A 22945-nucleotide genomic window follows, 5' to 3' on the forward strand; every position below is an offset into this window, starting at 1 on the left:
GTGCCCTCAGCCGAGCGTCCTCCCCATGGCTCCGCCGCGACGGCTGCTCCCCGAAATGGGCCGCCAAGGCAGATTATTGCCATCACTAATCTGCATTCGCCCTCCTCCCTGTCTTCCCCTGCTCCTCCCTTCTCCAAATCGCTGCTGCACGGGCAGCGGCGTGTGGTGCCGCACAGGCTGGCTGGCTGCCCCGAAACGGCCAGCGTTGGGAGAGCCACCACACCGGGGCTGGCGTGAGTAGGGGGCTGCAGTGGCTGGGTGGTGGCTGGGCTGTCCCCAGGGTGGGAGGCTGGATGGCTCTGACGTTGTCTCTGCTGGCCGTGTCCTCCTCGGGTTGTTTATTTTTTTCCATCCCTGCCCTTCCCATGTCCTTCGGCAGCAGCGGGAGCTGGGAAGGCCGTCTGCAGCGGGTCGGGGTGCTGTGGGTGCTCCCCTACCCTCGTGGCCTCTGCTTGGCAGGGAGATGCCGCTGGAGGACGGGGACCCAGTGAGGTGGAGGGGACAGCAGGTCAACAGCGAGGTCAGCGGTACTCCCCTGCCCGGGGGGACTGGGGACCCCCCGCCCCGGAGCACGCCAGCTCCCGACAGCAGCAGGACGGAGGCAATGGCAGAGGGCTGGGAGCCAGGGCCAGCGCTGGGTGACGGGGACGTGACCCCCAGGGGGGCCCGGCAGCAAGCGGGGCAGGAGCCGGGGCGGCACGAGGAAGCCCTGATGGCCGAGCTCTCGGAACTGGTGCAGAAGGTGGTGAAGAGCAGCAGCTGGTGGGAACGGCACGGCGTAGACATCAGCATCCTCGCCTGCAGCTTCCTCCTGCTCCCGGCAGGTAACCTGGCTCAGCCCCCCCACACCACGGCTGGGAGTCCCAGGGGGGTCTTGCCTCCTTCTTGCGGCTTTTGCATCAGTGGTGCAACTTTGCTTGCGCTGGAAGCCTATTAGCAGCCTATTACGCCTGTAACAAAGCCACAATAACCCCTTCATCCTGTGCCGTGGGGCACCCTGACCCTGCTGGAAACCCGCAGTGGGTGACGATGGCACCTGGGATACAGCCTGGGGTGCAGGGATGGTGCCCGGGCAGATGGGCACAGGGCAGAACAGGGAGCGACACGCCCCATCCGTGCCCCATGGTGGGACAGGGAAACCCTGGAGATTTTGGTGACAATGGCCATGGCGGGTGCAGAGAGACATGGGGGAGCACAGGGCTCTGGCAGCATGGTTGGAAAGCTGCAGCTGCTGTCTTCTCTTGCTTTTGAACTCCTGAGGATGCTGAAATCCTGGCAGCGTCATATTTGTCACCAGCGGGATCCCAGAAGGAGCTGTGGGATGGGACCTGTCACCAGCAGTGCCCGGTGTCATCGTGGCTGGAAGTGGCCAAACCTTCAGCACAATGGCAAGCGTGGCTGGTCTGGCTGCACAGGGTAGTGTGGAGGGAAGCTTTCCATCTTGGGCAGTTTAAATACTTGTAACTATGTCTGACAAACAGGTTTAGGGCAGCGGCTGGCATGTTTGGGTGTCACCTCCAACCTGGCTTGGAGGCAAGGAGGGCTGCAGCACATGTGCGTGGCCGAGCTCCTGCCCAGCTGGTTTCTCCACAGGGTTCCTGTGCCTGCGGTCAGCCCAGGCCATCCCTTTCCTGGTGGGTGTCCTCACCCTCGGCGTGGTGCATCACACCCTGACCGTGAAGGGCAGCCACCTGGCCAGCCACAATGCCTTGACTGAGTCCAAGTCCTGGGGCAAAGTGTGGGCCATCTTCTTCATCGAGGTGAGCAGGGCCATGGGGTTCGGGTGACAAGCCCCCCCCAAAACCCCATCGGCACCTTGCCAGCACCCCAAGCCCTTCAGGAACAGCAACCAGAGACCAAAACCTTCCTGACCCACGTGTGGGAGAGTTAAATGAAAAGTGATGCTACACCAGAGAGGCACCAGCAACATCCCTGCTTGTGGGGCTTTGCCTGGAGCAGCGGGGCAGGGGGTGAGCCCCTGGCTGGGGACAGCCACTGTGACGTGCTGGGCAGTAGGGTTTTGTGTCGGTCCCCTTGGCCACAGGGCTGCAGAGCAGGATAATGCCTTGCAGGGAATGGTTTTCAGTGCTTAACTCTTAACAAGCCCATTTCCAGAGTAGTTTGGAGGCTGTGGGGTGCAGAGCATCTTCCCTGGGTGCCTCTCCCATGAGCCCAAGCCACGTGGTGCCTGGCCCTGGCACTGCAGCTGTTGGTATTGCCACACCTTTCTCTTCCCTCCCAGCTCTGCTCAGCTTTCACAGCCGAGCAGGCCACCTACAACCACGTGAAGATCCACCACGGCTACACCAATGTCATTGGCCTGGGGGACTCCAGCACCTGGAAGCTTCCTTTCCTGAACCGCTACATCTACATGTTCATCGCACCTCTCGCGGTGCCCATCATAACCCCTCTGGTTGCTCTTGGTACGTGTCCCAGCCGCCTTGGGATGGGGTGTTGGGTATGGTGGGCTCATTACTGTCCAGGTCTCACCCCACCAAAGGGTCCTGCTTTGGAGGCACCACATTAACTACACCAGCCCAGGGCGTGACGCAGGGCTGCAGTGAAGGCAGGTGATGCTGCACCTGCTCCAGGGAAGGCATCTGCTGCATCTCTCCTTTCTGCTGGTGCTCAGAAGTGCTTCACATTTTCCTATGTTGGGTCAAGAGTTGAAAGCTCTGGCAAAAGCCATCATGAGCCCAAAGCACCCCAAATTTTCTTTCCTGTAATTCAGACCCTTAGCAGGGTTCAGTGTTGCACGTAGGTATCTGGCCGGTCAGAGCATCACATGGGGTGCATTTGCTAACTAGGTATGCAGTGGAGGTGTGGGGGTCTCTGGGGGCCAGGGTACAATGAGCTTGGGCAGACAAAGCTGTGAATCAGGGGAAATAATGGTGCCAGGAAACAATCAGGGAGAAAAGCCCAGAAAATAGTAAGAGGCTGAGGAAGCCCAGGCTGTCTGGCTGAGCACGCAGCTCTGGGCAATGCCAGAAGTGCAGATGATGACTTGGCAAGTTGTAAGAAATGCAGATGCAGCCAAATCCCTATGTGATGATGCACACCTGGAGCCTCTGCTGGGGCTGCAGCCCGCAGGGCACTGCCCTGGAGGGGGCTCTGGGCCCCAGCCCCAAAAACCAGCAGGTCAGCAGGGTTGGGGGGTTTGGGCCAACCTGGAGGATGGGGAAAGGAAGATGAAGAATGGGATGGAATGGGGTGGGCTGTAGGTTTATCAGCATGCCAGGCAGCCTGGCTGCTGGAGCAGCAGTGGTGGGATAGCATCAGCACCTTGCCAATGTGTTGCCTCTTCTTCCTCGCACAGATTTGTTGAGGAACGTGGAGTGGAAAGCAGCTCTCCGGACCCTCTGCTGCATGTTTCTGGGTCTTTACTGTCATTACTGGCTGCTGCTCCACGTCTCGGGCTTCCAATCACCGTGGTCCGCCCTGCTCTGCATGCTGCTTACCCGCTCCCTCCTGGCCCACCCCTACATCCACGTCAACATATTCCAGGTAGAGACCTGAAGCTCCAAGATGTCCCAGTGGTGCTGGAGACAGGCCAGTCACCACCCAGCACTGGTGACATAGCCCTGGTGCTGCTGGCCGGAGCTTGTGTCAGCTTAAGGCAAGCCACCTCGGTTGTCACCTCCCTCGTGCCGATGTTGTCATGGGGAGGTCAGGCTGGTGGTGCTGGGGCAGACAGTGGTGGCCCTGGGAGAACATCAGGGCAGATGGGTGAGAAAGGCTGGAGGGTGATGTCCTCTGCGGTGGCTTGCAGGACTGGGGGGTTGGTGTGTTTGCATGTGTATGTGCAGTTGGTATTGCAGATCCTGGAACAGAGCAAGGCTGGTGGCACACAGCGTGGGTGGGTTAGGGGACAGACACAGGGTGCTCCTTGGTGGCTCTGTGGACAGACGAGCACAGGATCAAGTGACTTTAGGGATGAACCCAGTGCTGGGGTTGGCAGTCAAACCCCAAAATGTGGCTCAGCCTGGCTGGTGCCCTTGCATGGCCAGAGCTGCGGCTTGCCCTGCCGGGAAGGGGCTGGGGGGGTGGGTGCTATGGGGTCCCCACCTCCCTGTCCTGCAGCACATCGGCCTCCCCATGTTCGCGGCTCATCGGAAGCCCAAGCGGATCCACCTCATGAGCCTGGGCGTCCTCAACCTGCCCCGCAATGCCCTGCTCGACTGGTCCTTCGGCCACTCACTCATCAGCTGCCACGTGGAGCATCACCTCTTCCCCAGCCTCTCCGACAACATGTGCCTAAAGGTGAGATGGCCCTGTGGGGCAGACAGGCGTGTTGGGAGGTGACACGGGGACAAGACCATCCATCTTCCCACCATGCTGCTGCAAGCCCACTCCTCTCCCTGCCACCAGACCTCTCTGTGCTGCTCCCCCCATGCTAGAGACCTGTTGCTGCTTTGCAACAGCCCCTAACCCACCTCCCTCCACCCTCACTCCTGTTTCTTCTGGGTTTCTGCCCCCTGCTCCTTCCCCTGGTCCGAATTCCAGCCTGTAGCAGCCTCCCAGTGATCTGGGATCCTCCCAAATCTTCCCTTGGGAAAACATCTCCAGTGCCACACAGTCTGGCATTCATTTCAGCCAGTGTCCAGGCAAATCTCCCTATAATTTTGATCGTGCCCTTACCGGTTGCTTTGAGGTGTGGTGTGTGTTCAAAACATGGGCTCTGAGCGCTGCCCCAGCTCAAGGGGATCCCAAGGTACGTCCATACACTGCCCTTCAGCATGGGATCTCCACTCATTTAATGCTGTGCACTTATTTTCAGTTCCAAGTCAGGGGAAAAATTAAGTAATAGTAATAGAGGAAGCGAGCGGGAGCACCAGTGGGTTTTGGGTCATGCCCTTTGCTTGAGCTCACGGGGCTGGTAGGACCTGCCTCCCGCAAAGGCGTGTTGCAGGGAAGGGGTAATTAAGTTGATGGCAGCCTCCCAGCCCTGCCGCCGAGCCAGCTGTGTGGGCACGTGAGGACAACTATGGGTACAAATGATGAGCATGCAGGGCTGACCCTCATTAAAAGCCTTGTTAGGGCATCTCTCCTAATCCGCAGCCCTGCAAAGGCATTTTGCCAGGGTGAACTTCCCATGTTGCTGCAATCGGAAACCAGCTTCCTCTTAATTTTCACGGCAAGGATGTTATAGCTCGTGTTTCCTTCTCCAGCCCTGTTTTGAGCATGTGGGATGGGTTTTCCAGGCACCTTGCGGAGAGCTCAGCAATGCCTCAGGCTGGGAACCTTGTACAAACGCCAGGGCATCCCACACAGAGGTGACTCTGCCTTTGCCTTTGCAGATCAAACCCATCGTCTCCCAGTACCTGAAGCAGAAGAAGCTGCCATACAATGAGGATACGTACGCCTCCAGGCTCCGTCTCTTCCTCCAGAGATACGAGGAGCTGATGGTCCATGCTCCCCCCATAACAGAGCTGGTGGGCATCCAGTGAGGATGGGGCCCCAGGACTTGAGGGGGCTGCTTCCCACAGGGACTTGCAGCAGGGCTGGTGTTAGCAGGATTGGGGCTACACAGACACACGCCTCCATAAAGCCATCACGTAGAAACATCTCTCCCCAATGTCTTGCTTTTGACTAGATAACGATGCATGGAGCCACTGCAGGAGGAGAGCCGGGCACTGCAATGCCAGGGATGGAAAAGGGGGGTCCACCCCCAAGTTATTCCCAGCCAGAGCTTAGTTTTGTCCGCTCTGCTTTCACGCTTGGGCAGAGAAAACCCCCATCTGCTGGCTGGGGCCTCCCTGCAGCAGGACCATGGGGGATGCAGCTGGGGATGTGGCACCATGTCCAGGGTATCCGGAGCTGGCTCTGGCTGAGAACGGCCAGGGTCTGTAGGAAGGGGCTGCAAATGTGTGGTCGGGGGCTCAGGGAAGGGGTGGATCATGGGGAGGGGGTTGTCTCACTGCTGCCTGCGCTTTGCTGGACTTTGGGATAAATCAGTCCCTTCTAGGAACAATGATTTGGCAAATTCAGCCTTAACATGTTGAAGTGGATCTTCATTATTACTGGGTTTTGTTGCTGGAGCAAGTCATACTGGTATCCCGCAGTGCCCAAGGCAGGGCTGGGGGAAAGATCCTTGCCCCATGTGGGGTATATGTATTGGGGAGGTGACCCCAGACCTGATCGTTGCTATTGCAAGAGTTTAGCAGGAGAATCACCTGCTGGAAGCAGGAAAATCTCCAGGGCTTGGAAGACTTTTCCTGTCTGGGGAGGGTAAACTCAGCCAACTGAGCCGCTGCCAGTGGGTGGGATGCTCACGTGGCTGGTTCCAGCCCCCTCTGGGATGACGTGCCTGGCTTTCCTGGGACGCTCTGCTGTCCCAGACCTGCAGAACTGATGACAAAGTCCAGCCCAGCGTCACTGTGGGGAGCTGGCAGCAGAAAAGGCAACCGGCCCAACTAGGACCAGCATGGGAGTCAGTGCTGGCTCTGAGCTTTGTGAGGCTTTGCTCTGAGCTTGAGGTTTTGCTCCCTGATTCGTGCTGTCCCCACAACAGGGCTGGACCCACCCCAGCCCCACAACCGGGATTATAAGGCTCCGCATTGCAAATGTGTCCTGAGGCACAGGGGTGCTCTGCCCTGGTCCTGGCCCGTGGCAGGGTGAGGGTTGCGGTGGGCAGCCCATGGTGTTTGCCCTCCCATGGGCATCATGTACCTTGTTCTCCTTCACCAAGTGCAGGGACACCCTCAGACCCACTGGAGAAGGGTCCCCACGTGGCCACTGTGACACGAGGCCGGAGCTGGGATGGCCATGGTGTGTCCCTGTGTAGCAGATCCAGACTCAGGGACAGGGGAACCTGGCCCTGGATCCATCCAGTGTGATCCCTTTGGCATCAGAAATAGGGAATTACTGATTTATTCTGGCCTAGGGGATGCTGGTGGCCTGGACTGGTGGCATCACTGTGTCACCTCTAATGGGCCCCATGCGGGTTTATCAATCCATCACATTGTGAAACATCCAAAGGGCAAATTCTTGCCCTTTGAGCATAGGTTACGCTGGGGCGGGGGGTGGTGGTGGTGGTGGCTGGACCAAATGGCCCGAGTGCTCCCGGGAGTCACCCGGGACTCAGGAGTGGCAGAGACCCTCCCCAGAGCTGCCCTCTCACCCCCATGATTAGTTTCTTAGTTGAGCATCAGAGCCAAATTATGCTAAATGTGCCAAATCAGTGGTGCTCCTGGCTCCAGCGAAGGAGGGGTGAGCTTGTGTTGGGGGTGCTTTCGGTTCAGATGGGGTAATCTCGGCGTCACGTGTCCTCGCTCAGAGGGAGCAGGGTGGGCACAAAATGCTCTTTCTCCTCCCCTGTTGCGAAGAGATCAGTCCCAAAATGTTTCTAAGCATTGGTGGGAGCAACAGCCCTTTCCACAGCTGGATTTCATGGATATTGTTTAACACAGTGCCATCTAAAGGCAAGCGTTTGCAGGTCCGCCAGCCAGTGGGAGATGATTTGTGTTTTGGGAAATATGTGGATTATTCCCTGTCAGAAGTGGCAGATACAGCAGAGGTTAATGGGAAAAAGGGAGATTTCTGGGGAAAAGGGAGACTTCTGACCTCAGATCCCCCCCAAACTTCTGCCTTGAGTGATGCCCCAGATTTAAACTTGACTCTTTGTGGATGATATCAGTGCTGATACTTGGAATTCAGCCTCCAGCCTCGGCTCTCTGGGCAATGGGTTGGTAATTGCTGTGTTGAGCTAAGGCTGGGGGCTTGGAGCACAGGCACAGGCTTTAAAGCCATTGCAGATCCTCGTCCTTGCCACAAACACCCTGAAGGAGCAGGTGCAGACAGAAGCACACAGCCAGCTGCCGTTCTCAGCATGCCTTTGCAGAAAGCCATGAACTAATTTTCAAGATCGTGTGAGAAAGCGTGTGGGTTTTACGATCCTTATTAAAATCGGCTTCTAGCTGTAAACTCCTTTCGGTCTTAATTGCTTTTAAAAAGCCCCGTTAGTGCTCGCCTGCATGCTTTGGCATCTGTACAACCCTTAGACATCTCCTGGGCCCGCTGCGATGATTTCCCTGCCTGGCGTATTGCGCAGGGGCTGAAGCAAGACGGGGTGCTCCTGCCTGGGAAGTGTGGGTAGTTGCATTGGAAATGAGCCGAGTGATGGGGATTAAGGAGGAAAGAAAGCAGGGACGGTGGGGGAGGCTGGGTGGGAGCTCTGACAGCAGCATTTACCCGCTGCGTCTGGCACTAATGTTTCGTCCTTTATTAAGGGGGTGCCGTGGGTTTCTCCTGGCGAGGGGGGTGGTTAAAATCAGCCTGAGCTCCGGTTTCCCCCGGGAGAGCCGCAGTCTCTCCGGGCGGTAAGGGGCGCCGGCAGCGAGCCGCGGCAGGGGCGGTGCTGGCGGGGAGCCCGGGCGGGCAGGGTACCGCGGAGGCCTCGCCATAGAGAGCGGCGGCGCGGGCGGCCGCGGAACGGCCTCTCCCTCGCGCCTTCTCGATGGTACCACTCGTTTCCGGGCGGCCGCGGGGGGAACCGCGTGCCGCCATTGGCTGCCGGCTCCGGGGCGGGGCCACGCGGCGCTGTAGGGGCGGGGTTATGCTAAGCAACGCGCTCTCCCGCCTCGCGATTGGTCGGCGGGGAGGAGAGGCGGGGCAGCGGCGGCGGCAGCGGCGGTGGCCGGGATGGGACCGGGCGGCGCGTGCTGGAGGGGCGGCGGCGGCCCGGGCGGTGAAGGGCGGGGCCTGGCGGCATCACGGGGCCACCGGCGCCGGGGGGGAACACGTGTGCGGGCCCGCCGGGTCCGGGGGGAACCGGGCCTGAAGGGCTGCGGGGGAACCGGGCCCGGGGGAGCCGGGGCTGCGCGGGGAACCGGGACTGGGGGAACCGGGGCCGTGTGCCCAGAGCGGCTGCAGGGAGCTGCGGCCGGCAGGCCCGTGCTCCCGCCCTGGGGGAGCGAGAGCCGGGGAGGGACCGTGCCCTGTGCTCTGGGGCACCCGTGCTCCTCGGGCCGGGACCGGGGCCCCCCCCGGTGCGTGGGGCCGGGGGTGTCTCGCGTCCGGCGCTTTCTGGTGCGCTTCTCCGGGGCAGCTGACAGCCCCTCTGGCACCACCGGCCCCGGCCCGGCCCGGCCCAGCCGTAAGCGCCAAGGCCGCGGGCTTGGCCGAGCGCGGTGGGTGCTGGCCTTGACCTCGAGACGTTTCCACCTCAGACCGCTTCGGGGGCCGCGCCGCCGGGCCGGGTACATAAACCCCGGCCTTCCTCCGCCGGCCGCTGCACACGATGGCCGGCGCGGGGGGACGAGCCCCTCTGGGTCGGTGCTGGGCTCGAGGGAAGGGCTGTGGCCGGGCCTGGGAGTCAGCACCTCATGCGGCCTCACGTCCCCTCTGTCCTTCACACCTCCAGGTTTCAAGCGGTGGCTGTCCTCGCCCGCCCCGGCTCCTCGTGTCTGCGTGGTGGGCAGCGGGCCCGCGGGGTTTTACACGGCTCAGCACATCCTCAAGGTACCGGGGTGGGATTCGGCCGCGGGTAAGGGCAGGGACCTGCCTGCTGAGGGTGGCATCTCCGTGCTGCTTGGCTCTAAGGGGGTTGGGGAGTGGTTTTGTGGGCTCCTGGCCCTGCTCCAGCCAGGTCTGTGTTGTTGGGCAGCTGCTTGGGGCAGCCTGGACCCCCCAGAGTCCTCCTGGCCCCCTTCACCTGGGGCGGGCACTGCTGCCTACATCCCTTGCCCTGCCCCTGCGCCATCCAGGCCGGACCCAGGCCTGGCTGGGTTGCTGCGAGTTCAGCCCAAGTGATTTTTCTAGAATCAAATAAGCGGCAGAGATCTGCCTCACTTGGAGCTCTTGTCACCCAACAGAGGTGACGTTAACCGTGCATTAAAGGGAACGCGGAGGACCTGCTCTCCTGCCTCTTCCTCCCCCAGTTGAACTGGGGGCAGGGGTGATCCTTTGCCTGGTGTCTGTAAACGTTAGTGCTTTGGGTGGTCACGTCTCTGTCGGAAAACGAGAACCGAGCACAAAACCCAGAGCAGAGATGCAGCAGCTTAACCCTGTCATTAAACTGTGCTGTGTTGTCTCCAGTACGTGTTGGAAAATAGCTGTTACTAAGCCTCAGGGACAAATTTCAGGGCTGCTTAATCTCTGGGAAGAGGCTGACTCAAAATACAAGATAACAAAAGCCTTGCAGCAAAACATCTGTCTAAAGCTCTGACCCTGAAGTGACTCAGCTCAGGGGGATCTCAGGGCATGGGCTTCTCTGCCAGGGGCTGGCAGATGGCCCGGGGGGTCCACCAGCGCCCAGGGTGCTGTGGTGGGTGCTTCCCAGCCAGTGTGGGGGCCCTTTTGTCAGCCCCCTGGGTACTGGATAGCCACCAGGTTAGTGTGGAAGAGGGGCTGTGGGGTGGGTAGGAGGATGGAGCCCCCCATGAGATGTACTTGATGATGGTTTGGGTCACATTCTCTGCTATACCTTGCGATCTGAGCATCATCCTGTGCATGGAAGAGCCTGGAAGAGGCTGTTTCTGACTTCAGGATCTTGGTGCAACTCTCACTCTTGCCATGTGTTTCCCTCAGCAGCAGGCAAGCCATGCATGTCCCTCCTGAGCTGCTGGGCTCATGTGGCCTTTTCGTCCTCATCCCTTAACTGTGACTTCCTTCTCCTGCAGCACCATGGTGGGGCCCAAGTGGACATCTATGAGAAGCTGCCTGTTCCCTTTGGGCTTGTCCGTTTTGGGGTGGCCCCAGACCACCCCGAAGTGAAGGTTAGTGCTGGCTTGGCCCCTCACCCTTGCAGTTGAACACAGTGATGGTGATGAGTGCAGGCCAGGCAGTTGCCGTCCTTTGTGGTGCCTCAGGGCTCACTGGGGTGTGGAGCTGTTACACTGGAGAGGTCTAAATCTCCTCCTTGTCCATGCTGAGGCCCAGCAAGGACACAGCCAGGTGATATGGGATATCTGGCATTAGGGTTCTGGACAGTGGGTCAAAAACAGGGGCTTGTGATGGGAAGTGCTGCTCCCAGTGCTGGTCAGCCTGGCCTGGAGCAAGACTGAGGAGTGCAGATGGGTTTCTTTGTACCAGGAAACTTTATGCCGGCAGGGTCTTGCCCACTTGCTGCAGTTGCTGTTTGCCTCTGCTCAGTCCGTACCCATTCTGGGTGCCTGGGAACACACAGATCTGCTGTTAGGGGTGATGGAGTTGGGCTGTAGGTGCACACCTGGGCAAAGAGAAGTTAAACCAAGGAGCTCTTTGAAATCAACCATTTTCCTTTGCCTCGCAGTGGGCATGAGTTGTACTCAGGGGTATCTGCTGTGTCTGAGCTGGGCTGGAGGTGATTGGAGTGGTAGGACGCAGGAGATCCAGACACAGCAATATCTTGTGATGGTTTCCTCTAATCCCTGGAGATCGTCAGACTAAAATGCCTGGATCCCTTTGAGCTGAGAGATGAGGAGTGGACGTAACAGATGTGGGTTTGGGGCAGCTTCCGCAGTACGGTGGTATGTGTCCTGTTACCAGGCTGAGTCCGGCTGAAGCTGCAGGGGTAGAAGTGGTTGTTTTCCTGTGTAGCCCTGATCACTCAGAAGAAAAGGCTTTGGGTGCCATCCTGCCCTGCGTCCTCTATTGATGAACTGGGTTTCAGGAAGGGTTGAGACGAGAGGCTGGCAGAGGGGGTCTGGCAGGCAGCACCCTCGATGGAAGGGGTTGTTTGGTGGGACTCCCTTGCAAGCCTCACCTTGGGGAAGTTTTCTCCTACAAGGGGGTTTACTCAGAGGGGCTGAAGGTACTGAAAGGCTCCTGTCCTCCTCAGGCAGGTGCAAAAGATGGATTTTTCCTTTCCACAAAGGGTGGTGGAAAGAGTGCCAAGTCACAGCTGTGCTTATCTCCCTGTGAATTATCTGTGGCTGTTGTTAGATAAGAGTCTCAGAATAACTGACTCGGGGAGGGGGAGAAGCATCTCAAGGCTGGTGGGGACAGGAACGGGGACCTCCTGTCAGCAGCAGACCTTGGCCTTGGCTGTGGCTTGGACGTAACTCCCCGGCGCTTCTTTGATCTCGGCAGAATGTGATCAATGCCTTCACGCAGACAGCACGCTCAGAGCGCTGCACCTACTACGGAAACGTCACCGTGGGGAGGGACGTCACGGTGGCAGAGCTGCGGCAGGCTTACCACGCCGTCGTGCTGGTGGGTACCGCGCCTCAGAGCCAGGGCTGCCTTAGCTCCCCAGAAGTCTCAGGGAAGGTCTGCAGGGTTATTCCCCACTGGGATCTCAGGAAGAGGGTTTGGGGGAAGTGTTTCTGGGTGCCTTATTACCATGGTAAACTCTCCCCAGTCTCAGGACAGCTCAGACGCGATGAGGCTTGTCCAAAGCCTTGCAGAGAGCATGTGCTCAAGCATGAAATCAAATGCAGGTGTCTGAAACCCTGCTGCAAGGGGCAGTGGTTGAGGAACCTCTTCCCTGTGATGGCCAACGCCTGTTTCAGCCTGACATGGATTTGTCCCTCCTGTTCAGTCCTCGGTTTGTTGTGCTCTGCCTTGGCCCAAGGAGGTCAAGTTTGGCTCTGGAAGCCAGGGGGGTGGGGTGGATGGAGCCCCTGTGCTCAGGCTGTGTTTAGCCCCTCCATTGAGTATCCTGGCCCTCGGGAAGGGTTGGCAGCCGTGCAGGGTCCCTGGCAGCAGCTGGAAGGGGAGATTTGTGTTTTGGTATCAAGCCCTGCACACGGTGACATCTCTGACTGTGTCTGCTCCCTCCTCAGAGTTACGGTGCTGAAGATAACCGGGTGCTGGGGATCCCAGGGGAGAACCTCTCTGGTGTTTATTCAGCCCGAGCATTTGTGGGCTGGTACAATGGGCTGCCTGAGAACCGGGATGTGAGTACAGCAGTGCGTTTCTCTGCCCTTCCTCCTTGTCCTGCATCCTAACGCAGGCATTCAGCTCCAGATTAAGTCCTGAAAGGCTCGCAATTGGAAAAGATTAGCAGGCACCATGTTAAATCCTTCTTAGATAGTAGAAATGTGAACAATTTGCACATCAGTGAGAGCGGATTAGCTGGCTCTGTAGGCTGGCAGCATGTTTTGGCTGGACCAGATGGGAACCTGGAGGGGGTGATGCTCTGCTCTGGCCTGAGGAGGTTTTTTGGCCAAAACAGCTCCTGCTCCCAGAGATGCCATCACAGGAAGAGGGGAAGAGGGGGAGACGGGTCTGCTGGGGTGCCCAGAGTGTCTGTGTTGCTGTGTCTGCTTGCAGAGGAGGCTGGTGTGGAGTTTCCCCATCCGCATCACCTCTTTTTGGGGGAAAGAGGGGTGGAAGGGAATTTGGGTGGTGGGACCAGGTCTGAGGGGTTGCACATCATGGATGCCAGGTGGATTTGCTCATGGCTGGGTCTTTCTCTCTCTGCAGCTGAAGCCCGACCTGAGCTGTGAGACAGCGCTGATTCTGGGTCACGGCAATGTGGCGCTGGATATTGCCCGGATCCTCCTGTCCCCACTGCGTCTCCTCAGGGTGAGCCACGGGGGTGCCCTGCACTGTGAAGGCAGCGTGGGGCCCAAATTCTCTCCTTGCTGGGTGGGTGCTTGTTCCCACCCATCTCAGCAAAACCTCAGACTCTCCTGTCTTTGGGCACTTTCACCAAGGAAGCCTGTTGCCCCTTGGGTGCACCCTATGGGCTCACAGTCCATAGGGTGTGATCCAAGGCTGAGGCTGTGCCTTGGGTAATGCTGCAGAACTCTCTGGATTGCTCTGCTCGTACCTAAAAGGTTGGCAATTGAACTTTATCCCTTCCTTTCCTATGAGAAGCAAAGGAGAAGCTTGTCAGCCTTTTCCACCACCAAACTAGAAACTTATCCTGTTGGGATTTTTTTTTTTCTGCTGTGGCTGAGGGCAGCAGCCTGGTTCCTGCTGGTAGTACTGGCCATACTGGTGGCTGGTCCAAGCTGGTGGACCTCTTCCACTGCTGCGCTCCCCTATAGACAGCTGGGAGCTGGTATGCACCAGCTGCTCCATACAGCTGCTGCCCCAGATGTTGGCAACAAAGGCTCTCCCCCCTGGAGAAATGCCACAAGGTTTGTTACAGCTGTGCAACAACTTCCTGTATTAATATCTAAATTAAATACACAAAAAAACCACCTTGGAGGCACTGCCAACCAGTGGCTAAACCCAGCTGTGGGAGCAGTGCTGCGAAGGACACTGCACTGGAAATGAGTGCCAGAGTGTACAGGCAGTTTCCTGTTAAGAATATTGGTCTGGAATGGTTTATCCTGGTTACCTGGTGTCCCTGCCATTGTATCTTCTCTGGAAAAGACCATCTTGTGATCTAGATACATGCACACAATTGAAACAGAGGGTGGGGTTGCTGCAAGATGCCAACCATCAGTGGAGCCGTGGCGATGGTTGTTTGTGCTTGGAGCTGCCTGGGGCGGGCAGGCAGTGATTTGAGATGTCGTTTGCAGTGAGTTTCACCCAAATGCTTGTATATCCTGAGCTGGGAAGTCACCCAACAGCATCTGCAGGTACCCCAAAATCGAGATCACTGGAAGGCTTTGCTCCATTTGCCCCAAGGTTAACCTACGTGGGTGGATCCCCCGAGGCAATCTCACGGGGTGCTGGCTCGTTACCTCTAGTGCGTTATGGCCTCGGAAAGTACATTCAGTGATGAGGGACCAGCTGTGCAAATAGCTCTGTGCAAAGGGAGGTGACTTGTTTTCCATCCTTGCCCAGGCTCTCTGTATGCACAGCCTGCTTTTCTGTTGATTTTTCACCTTCAGAAGCTGTGCCTTCCCCCCAGCTCCCTCCAGATCTGCCCTCATCCCACCCTCCTCTCTCTCTCTTGCAGAAGACAGACATCACCGATGGCTCCCTGGCAGCTCTCGCCTCCAGCAAGGTGAAGCGTGTCTGGCTGGTTGGGAGGAGGGGACCTCTCCAAGTTGCTTTCACTATCAAGGTAAGGCTGGGGTGCTGGAGGGCAGCCGTGTTTCCCAGCGTTTAGCCCCAGGCTGCCTGTCCCTGGTGGGGAGGGGTGGGGAACCTAGGTGTCCTCCTTCCTGCACCTGTTTGCTGGCTTCTAGCCTGGACTGCTTGGGGAAAGAGGGCATGGGACTGTTGGACAGTCTCTCTGTGCTGGAAGTAACATCTTCCTGCCTGCAATTCCCAGGAGCTGCGGGAGATGGTAAACCTGCCTGGTGCCAGACCTGTCCTGAACCCTGCTGACTTCACAGGCCTCGAAAACGCTATTAAAGGTGAGGGAAACGTGCCATGCTCCTCCAGACAGGGACTCACCTTGACAGGCGAGCATCCAGGAGTGATCTGGAGATGCTCAGAATGTGCATCAGAGAAACTCTTTGCCCTGTGCTTAATGCATGGCGTGTGAAAGCCAGATGACCATGGTGTGACTTGTCCTCAGAGTGCTAGGAGGCCACAAAGACAAGGGAACAGCCTGTTTCTCTGTTTATGCAACCACTTTGCTGCTTGGGAGTGATGCTTACCCTCTGAGTGATGAGGGCAGGACGTTCGGGAGGGCTGGGGGAACCTTGCAGGAGAGATCCCAAGGCTGCTGATTTAAGAACTTCCTGCGGAGCTAAAAAGAAAACACTGAGTTCAAGGGTGTCAAGAGACTTGCTCTTTTGCACAGGCTGCTGCCTCTGAGCACCAGCAAGACAGAAAAATGCAGGCTTTGATTTGTGTGTCCCACTGGCCTCAAGCCTCAGGAGCTCTCCTTTGACTTGTAGTTTGTCATCTCAAAGGCATCATACTCCCATCAGCATGACAAACTTCAAATGGACATTGTATACCACTGAAACCGCCTTGAGGTGACCTCGGCTCTGTGCCATGTCCCAGGGGGCTTTTGCTGAGGTTCCTGTCCTGAAGCTCTCTCTTTCTTCCTAGATGCCCCCAGGCCCAGGAAGCGACTGACTGAGCTGATGATCAAAACAGCCCTAGAGAAGCCTGGGGAGAAGACGATGGAGGTGCAGGAAGTGGTGGCGCAGGCAGCAGCCCCCCGGGAATGGGGCCTGAAGTTCCAGCGCAGCCCCCAGGAGGTGCTGCCCACCGCTGACGGGAGGCGGGCGAGGGGCATCCGCATGGCCCTGACGCGCCTGGAGGTACGGGCTCGTGCTGGGGCTGGTATGGCCCTAGCAGGGCTGCAGGGATGGAGTGGGACACTGCTGCATCCCTGCAGCCCCTGGGAATCTCTCCAAAGACAGCTTTGTGTTCCCTGGCTGGTTGGAGCGGCCGCTGGCAGGCTCTCAGGGGAGCCAGTACAACCAACAAGAGCCTTTCCCTGTCTAAAGGGAGCTCTTTCCATGCTGCTACTGCTGCAGAAAGGCCTTTGGCAAATACTATGGGATCAAGGGTGCCAAAGGGGACCAGAGGAGGCTGCTGCTGTGCATCTGGTGACTGTAGTGGTCAGCAGCCTCTTCCTCTCTCAGGGCTCGGGTGACTCCGCCAAAGCTGTCCCCACTGGAGACATGGAGGAGCTGGAGTGCGGGCTGGTGCTCAGCAGCATTGGCTACCGGAGCCTGCCCCTGGACCCAGTGGTACCCTTTGACACCCAGCGTGGCATAATCCCCAACAGCTCGGGCAGAGTGGAGGGTGTCCCAGGTCTGTATCCACAGGGGGATGTGTGGGACAGGTGGAGTGCAGCTGGTGGGTTGGGGGATTTGGGGTGGGAAGCTCTGTTCCCCAAGGACACTGATAACAAGGTGGTCACACACCTCAGTCGGAGAGTGGGAACTGAGGAAACGAACCACCTCTGTTAGGCGTTAAGACCTGGCCCATCCCCAGCTTGTGTTAGGGGTGTCTGGTTTTGCAGCAAACAGCGCTGAAGGTTATGGTGGTTTTCCTGAGCCTGGGAGTCTGTTACTAAAGCGATACAGCCCACACGGCTGCTTAGCGCCCATCTGCAGGTACACAAATTGCTGTGACAGCACCGTTGAAGAGCCATATTCTGTCCCCACCACAGGGGTGGATTCTCCCACTGCCTGCAGCTTGATGTGACACCCAGGGACAGGGCAAGGACTTGCAGCCAGGAGGGCCCACAGCCACGTGCTGGACTCAGCCTGGCTGCTCTGTGTGCCCACGCAGGTCTGTACTGCAGCGGGTGGGTGAAGAGAGGACCCACAGGCGTGATCATCACCACCATGAACGACAGCTTTGAAACTGCCCAGTCTGTGCTGGAGGATCTCCGGGTGGGCGTGCTGGACGTGTCCGCCTCCAGAGAAGGCTTTGGAGCCGTGGAGAACATCCTGCACAGCCGAGGTCAGTGTGTATGTGTGGGGTGAGCTCCTGTAGCAGTGAACATGAAGGTACGATGAAGCCAAACTCCTCCTGATGGGGGTATCCTGGGGCAGCGAGTCCTGCAAGCCGCTTTTGGGAGTGGAGTCCAAACCAAGGAAACATGTCATGCTGCCATTTCATTGCTCCAAAGCCCAGGGAGAGCAGGATTTGAATTCCCTCAAACTCGGTGTCATTGCTAAAGGTTAACGACCACTTTCTGGGAAGGGCCATTAAAAGCAGCACGGACCTTGGGTAAAATGTTGCTGTCACCTGCCTAGACAGCGACCTATTGCTCTTGAGTGGTTTTCCTAGCAATCCTTCCAGGCAAGTTGGGGGAAAGATTAAAATGCCCAAGAGAGTAATTTGCTGTTGCTGTGTTTAAAGGCATTTAATTAAAGTGTGTGTTAACTGTCTGAGGTTTAACAGTGAACTGGAAGTGTTTTGTCCCCTAAGGTGGTGCTGTGCTTGCCGTTGTTATGGCTTGCAAAGGTCTGACTGATCCGAGTCGACGGGAACCTGCCATCCCTCCCCTCAAATTATTATTCCTTTGTGAGGCTGAAGTCTGACGCTGTGTCGGAAAAGGGCAGGGTTTGCTGGCACATCAGGTCCCTGCTAGCGGGGAGGTGAGGCTGAACTCGTTTTTACTTGGTTAACTTCTCCCTCCCGTCTCTCGCTGTCACCCCAGGGGTCCGTCCTGTTTCCTTCTCGGATTGGGAGAAGATAGATGCTGCTGAAGTGGCAAGAGGCAAAGCTGCTGGCAAACCCCGGGAGAAGATAGTGGATCCTCAGGAGATGCTGCAGTTGATTGGTCACTAAGGCAGCAGCAATGGGAATGTGGCACTGGTCCAGCTGGTACGGCCCTGGGGCAACACCAGTGGGCTACGGGCAGGGCCCGGCAGCACTGGGCTTGTGCCCAGGGCTAGTGGCCTCTCTGGGGAGGTGCGTGACACTTGAGCCTTTCTAGTAACGATGAACTCTGGGTTCCTAAAGTTAGTGTTTCAAAACGTCTGAGGCTGCTGGCTGGCCCTGCATCTCTGCAGCCGGCTGCTGCCCCTGGGGCAATTCTTGTCATTTGGGTCCTTCGAGCATTAACAAATTGGCCAGCCCAGGTGAGGGGAGATGTGTGCCTGGCAGGAGTCCTGGCCCAGCACTTACCCCGTGGCAAGTTGCATAGAGAAACTTCCTTGTGTCTTGCTGCCTCCCCTTCAAGCCTCAAGCCAAATGGCTTCATTGCCTTGTCATTTGTGCCTGAGCAGGCTTCTTTTAATAATAATTGTTTTTTAAATAAAGCCTTCCAGGAAAGCCAAATTAGACCTGCTGCTTGAGTCTGGCTTCTTTGTCTGTGACTGCCTTAATCTTGGAGTAGCCAGCTGAACGCCGCATCTCCTGCGACATGTCCCGAGGCAAGGCAGCTCCTCTCACGCAGGGAGGGACCGTTTGCTCTCCGCTCATTGTGAGCTCTAAACAGACAAGGGCATTAATTTGCTTTCTGCCTCCCACAGTTGAACCCTGGCAGAGCCTGGGTCCTGGCTCGTGCCGTGGATTGGGATAACAAGTGTGTAATTGCCTTGTTCCGGATCATGAGGGATCCTGTGTTCCTTGGTACCTGCCAGCACTGACTGGTGCAAGCAACGCCTTGAGCCCTTTCACTTCATCCACTGGTGGGTTTTCTTTTTGGCCTGTGGTTTTGAGGCTTATTAAATGCTTCTCTTAGCCCAAATTGACTACAGCGACGGTGTCAGGTTTTAAGCCAGATTACAAATCTCCTCTTTATCCGTGGCACAGGGGCCACGTCAGCATGGCCCCCTCCCCTGGCCGCCCTGCCACCCATGCTGCCCCTGACCCCCCGCACTCCTCGCAGGAGTGCTGCAGGGTTGCAGCTGCTCCTCTGACCTGTGTAAACGGTGGCAATGGCAGTTGCTGGTGGCTGTGTGTTAGAAACAAATCAGGCTCCCTGACGGAGGCAGAGGGTAAATCGAGCCGTGGCAGCCAGCAGGCGTTTGTCTCAGGTTCACGCTCAACCTCCATCTCCGCCGAGCCCTCTCCCATGGTAGAGGGCTTGTCCACCGGGCACTGTACTCCCACCTCATCTCTGGTCCAACCTTAGGGAAAGAAGATCTGTGGCTTCTCTCTTTTTTTCCTTTTTCCCCCTTCCTTTTCTATTTAAATCTCATTTGCAAGCTCATTAAGAAACTCAGGAAATGTGATACTGGGAGCTCGTACGCAAACGAGCAATAAAGCTTTTGTCGAACAGCTGCTTGCGTGATGTGGCTCTCGTTAAGTCTCGCGGCTGATGCAGTCCTAATGCTGAACTCTTGAGCGGGAGATTACATCAGCTCTGTGTTCGGAGGCGAATAAGCGTTTTGGAAAGGGGGGTGTGGAGGCGAGGGGGTTGCGCTCAGGGTGGCGAGCAGCCGTTTTGGTAGATAGCCCAGCCAGAAATGTGGTGGTGAAGGGGTTGTTGCCGCTGCATCAAATCTGCAGGTACCAGGAAAAGATGAGCTGGCTCTCCCCCCAGGTTTTCTTCCACGTTGCCTTGAATGTTGATGTCGAGGTGCTTTTGTAGCCATGATAGGGGCCACCGTGCTTGCGCTGAGCACGGCAAAGGGCTGTTCCCAAACTGGTGATGCTTCAGGGTAGTTTTTGGGCTGTGACAACATATTAAGGGACGCGTCTTTCTTTGCGGAGCCCAGTGTCCTTGCTGAACCCAGAACTTGGCCAAGGCCCTGGGGTTAATGCTGGGCTGCAGGAAAGCCATGGGATGATCAAGGTCAGCGAAGGGCAGGGATGGAGGACTGAGCCTCATGGGCAGAGGAAGGATCATTACGATCATGTACCTCCAGCTCCCCATTCCTCTGCTGCCTGCATCCCCAAGCCCCAGCTGGGTGTCCTGCTGCCTCCTGCCTGTCCTTCGCTGTCGGTGCTCTCCATCCTTCTCTCTGGGGACCGGGATGTGTCTGGCTTCCCCACGAAGGTCCTTATCCCGGTCGCCGTGTCGTTAGGTGGCGCTGGGAGGCCGGTAACGGGGAGCAGAGAGGGGCTGAGCGGGGATGGAGGGGTGACCCGGCACCCCCGGGCCTGCGGGGGGGTGACGCGGCTGTCTGGCCACCCGCAAAGCCCCAGCTGCCTGCCTGGGCTCTGAGCAGGCTCAGGGGCCCTCGCAGGCTCCTGTTCACATTTGCGTGCTGCTTTTAGGCACCATTAACCTTGTGGGGTGTTTGCTCCAGGTATGTCCCCACCACGGTGGTCTGCTGGGCAAGGGGGCTGCCTCGCTGGGCAGCCACCCCCTTGCCCTTCACTATCCCGAGAAGCTGGAGGAGCAGCTCCAAAGCCATTTCCCACAGCGGGTAAGGAACTGGGAAGGAGGTGCTGAGTGACACCTGTCTGCTCTTGGAAGGAAGCCTGAAAAGCTGAAGTTGTTGCTGCTAGCTCTTAATGTGGACTTCCCTGCTCCGATGAGTTATGGCTCAGCTTAGCTTTAATGAAACTGCACAAAGCTGGTGGAGATCAGCATCTGGTGAGGGATGGCCTTGAGACCGGCCGGGCAAGGCTGCGCAGTTCCCCTCCCGCAGCTCCTCACGCCGCGCTTTCCATGGTGCCTTGTGTGCTGTTCTGAGTGGCAGCCGGGCTGGGTACGGAGCAGAGAGAGCCCATCACGGTGTGGGGTGGTTGCATGGTAAGTGTTGTTCAGTTGGGTCTTTGCAACCTCCCACTGCTGCTTTGCGCTGCTCTGCCTTAGTTTCCCCGGTCTGCAGCGCTGTGCAGGCTAGCTCTGCTCTGCCCTGGGGCTCCTGCCTTCCATGGGCTGCCAGGCACCTTGGAGTAATCCAGGGAAGAAACAGGTCTGAGACACCCCAGAAGCTCCTGTTGATGCTGCATTTGGCAATTACACCCGGGAGACAAGTGCAGAGGCTCTTGCTGGCTCTGCTAATGAGCTGCTTGCTGAACTTGGCCTTTTCAAATGAGCATTTAGAGCCTGTGAAGCAGGAGGTTACCTGTGCTCTGGAATAAGGGAAAAACCAGCTTGAGTCAGGTCTCTGGCCCGGCAGTGAAGAGCTGTGCTGCCATTTAAAAGCCAGCTCACATGACCAGAAAAATAGTTGAAAAAGCTTTTCAGCAGTGTGGTTAATATATAATTTTCCAGCCGCATCCCCGGAGTTTGCATGGCCGTAGGGGCGGTGTCCGGCTTTACACCATCCCCGGCCCCTCGTGCATGAATCACCAAATTGCGGCATCCGCTGCTGGGAGCCTGGGCGAGTCCGTCTGTGCCGGGGCTTCGCTGGGAACAGATGGCTCCGGAGAGTGCTGACTTCAGCACTTTGGCTGAGCACAAGCATCGGCCCCTGCGTGTACTCTCCCCTCGCCACTTGCTCTCCCGGGCACATCTTCTCATGCCTCGTGTGCTCCTCTTCTCTCCTGATCTGCCCCCAGCCCCGGGCAGGGCTGGTGAACAGGTTGAGGTTGGGGTACCAACCTCAGGGGTCACTGGAGAGGATTGCCAGCCCCACTGCCCCTAGGGAACCGTTTCCCTGCTGGCACAACATCACCCCTTCTCCGAAAGGACCCCAAGCGCATCCTTGGCTCCAGACCCACCAGAGGCTTGGTGGTTTCCACTCCTGATCTTAGAGACCCAAACTTCCCATGGCTCTGCAATCCCTGAAATATTGCCCATAGCCAGAGGGCTGTGGTGGGGCAGGCAGCAGTGCTGCCGGGTCCCTGCAGCGGCTGCAGGAGGTTCCCTCCCATGATGGGTGAGTTGCTCTGGAAATTGGGGCTGCGTGAGCCCATTTCCCGAGACTGGAGGGGAGCAGAGGTGAAGGAGATGTAAACTCCCAGCAGCTGCTTCAAGGAGCTATTTAGGGACACGACAGCGTCAAATAAAGTTGTTGGAGGGCGAGGGCTGGTTACGCCCCAGAAACAAGCGATTTCCTCCCTTCCTGAGAAATTTCCATTTCCAACCCGCCGGCTTTGGCTGCCTCATTCCCAACCTCCGGGGCAGCCCTGCAGGCACACGCCACCCCGGGAGGAGGAATTATCCCTGCAGGGATGAAACCATCCCTATTTATTTTAGCTCCCTTAATTACCATGAGGGTAGGATGCAGTGGCAGCGGAGCGGAGCTGTTCCGGATCCATGCCGTGTGTGCACCATGCACAGCACCATCCCCGTGGCCCCCCTCCTACCTTTCTCCTTGCTCTGCTTTCTGTCTCAGTTGCTTTTGTGGCTGCTGGGATCCACGATACCGGCCAGCTCTGTGTGGGTATTTAGGTACCAGAGCCCTGAATACCTTTATGGGATGGAGAAGACAGGGAAGGTGGGGATGGTGCTTGGGGGGTGGCCCTGGGAGCCTCTGCAGGAAGGCAGCATGGCAGAAAGGTGATCTTCACCCACATTTGTTTCTTAAATGAGACCCAGAGGGATGGGGTGAGGTGGGTGCCCAGGTGTAGGAACGGCTGAGCTCAGACCTTCTTAATTTTTGGCCACACTTCTGGGGAAGGGGGGTTGGCAGCTGAGAGGCAGGTCTGGGATGGGTGCAGATCTGGGACTAAATCTCTGGCCTGTGTCACAAGTGTCACCTGCAAGACTCAGCTCTAGCAGAGGGACCTGTGGGCATGGTGCTGTGTTCTCCTTGTCCAATGTTGGATGCCATTCGTGGGATGCGGTCACCCGTGGGGACAGCCCAAGAGGGCTGTGTCACCCAGCTGCCACCGTGCCCTGCTGGGGCCAGCT

At 57.7% G+C, this 22945-nt stretch overlaps 2 protein-coding genes across 3 annotated transcripts; both read left to right on the plus strand.

The window, feature by feature from the left end:
• The first annotated feature begins 204 nt into the window (after positions 1-204).
• On the plus strand, positions 205-5447 carry FADS6 (fatty acid desaturase 6). The gene is made up of 7 exons (XM_075720110.1): positions 205-233; positions 460-824; positions 1594-1760; positions 2243-2423; positions 3317-3504; positions 4081-4260; positions 5298-5447. The coding sequence occupies exons 2-7, from the start codon at positions 464-466 to the stop codon at positions 5445-5447; spliced, it is 1227 nt and encodes a 408-aa protein (XP_075576225.1). The 5' UTR covers positions 205-233; positions 460-463.
• A 3193-nt stretch (positions 5448-8640) lies between these two features.
• On the plus strand, positions 8641-18033 carry FDXR (ferredoxin reductase). 2 transcript variants are annotated; one of them, XM_075719753.1, is made up of 12 exons: positions 8641-8686; positions 9362-9459; positions 10620-10715; positions 12010-12132; positions 12705-12818; positions 13348-13449; positions 14780-14887; positions 15098-15182; positions 15829-16043; positions 16371-16542; positions 17026-17199; positions 17903-18033. In XM_075719753.1, exons 1-12 carry the CDS (start codon positions 8641-8643, stop codon positions 18031-18033), a joined length of 1464 nt encoding a protein of 487 aa, XP_075575868.1. The 2 variants fall into 2 exon arrangements, with proteins under 2 accessions (XP_075575868.1, XP_075575869.1); XM_075719754.1 differs by lacking the exon at positions 8641-8686 and adding an exon at positions 9239-9269.
• The last annotated feature ends 4912 nt before the right edge of the window (positions 18034-22945 follow it).

The sequence above is a fragment of the Pelecanus crispus genome, chromosome 12 (assembly GCF_030463565.1).
Source record: "Pelecanus crispus isolate bPelCri1 chromosome 12, bPelCri1.pri, whole genome shotgun sequence".
Lineage (NCBI taxonomy): Eukaryota > Metazoa > Chordata > Aves > Pelecaniformes > Pelecanidae > Pelecanus > Pelecanus crispus.

Coding starts and splice junctions, on each gene's coding strand:
- FADS6 (XM_075720110.1), top strand. CDS start 464: ATGCCGCTGGAGGACGGGGACCCAGTGAGGTGGAGGGGACAGCAGGTC. Junction 825..1,593: donor CTTCCTCCTGCTCCCGGCAG/GTAACCTGGCTC, acceptor GTTTCTCCACAG/GGTTCCTGTGCCTGCGGTCA. Junction 3,505..4,080: donor TCCACGTCAACATATTCCAG/GTAGAGACCTGA, acceptor CCTGTCCTGCAG/CACATCGGCCTCCCCATGTT.
- FDXR (XM_075719753.1), top strand. CDS start 8,641: ATGGGACCGGGCGGCGCGTGCTGGAGGGGCGGCGGCGGCCCGGGCG. Junction 12,133..12,704: donor CTTACCACGCCGTCGTGCTG/GTGGGTACCGCG, acceptor CTCCCTCCTCAG/AGTTACGGTGCTGAAGATAA. Junction 16,044..16,370: donor TGGCCCTGACGCGCCTGGAG/GTACGGGCTCGT, acceptor TTCCTCTCTCAG/GGCTCGGGTGACTCCGCCAA.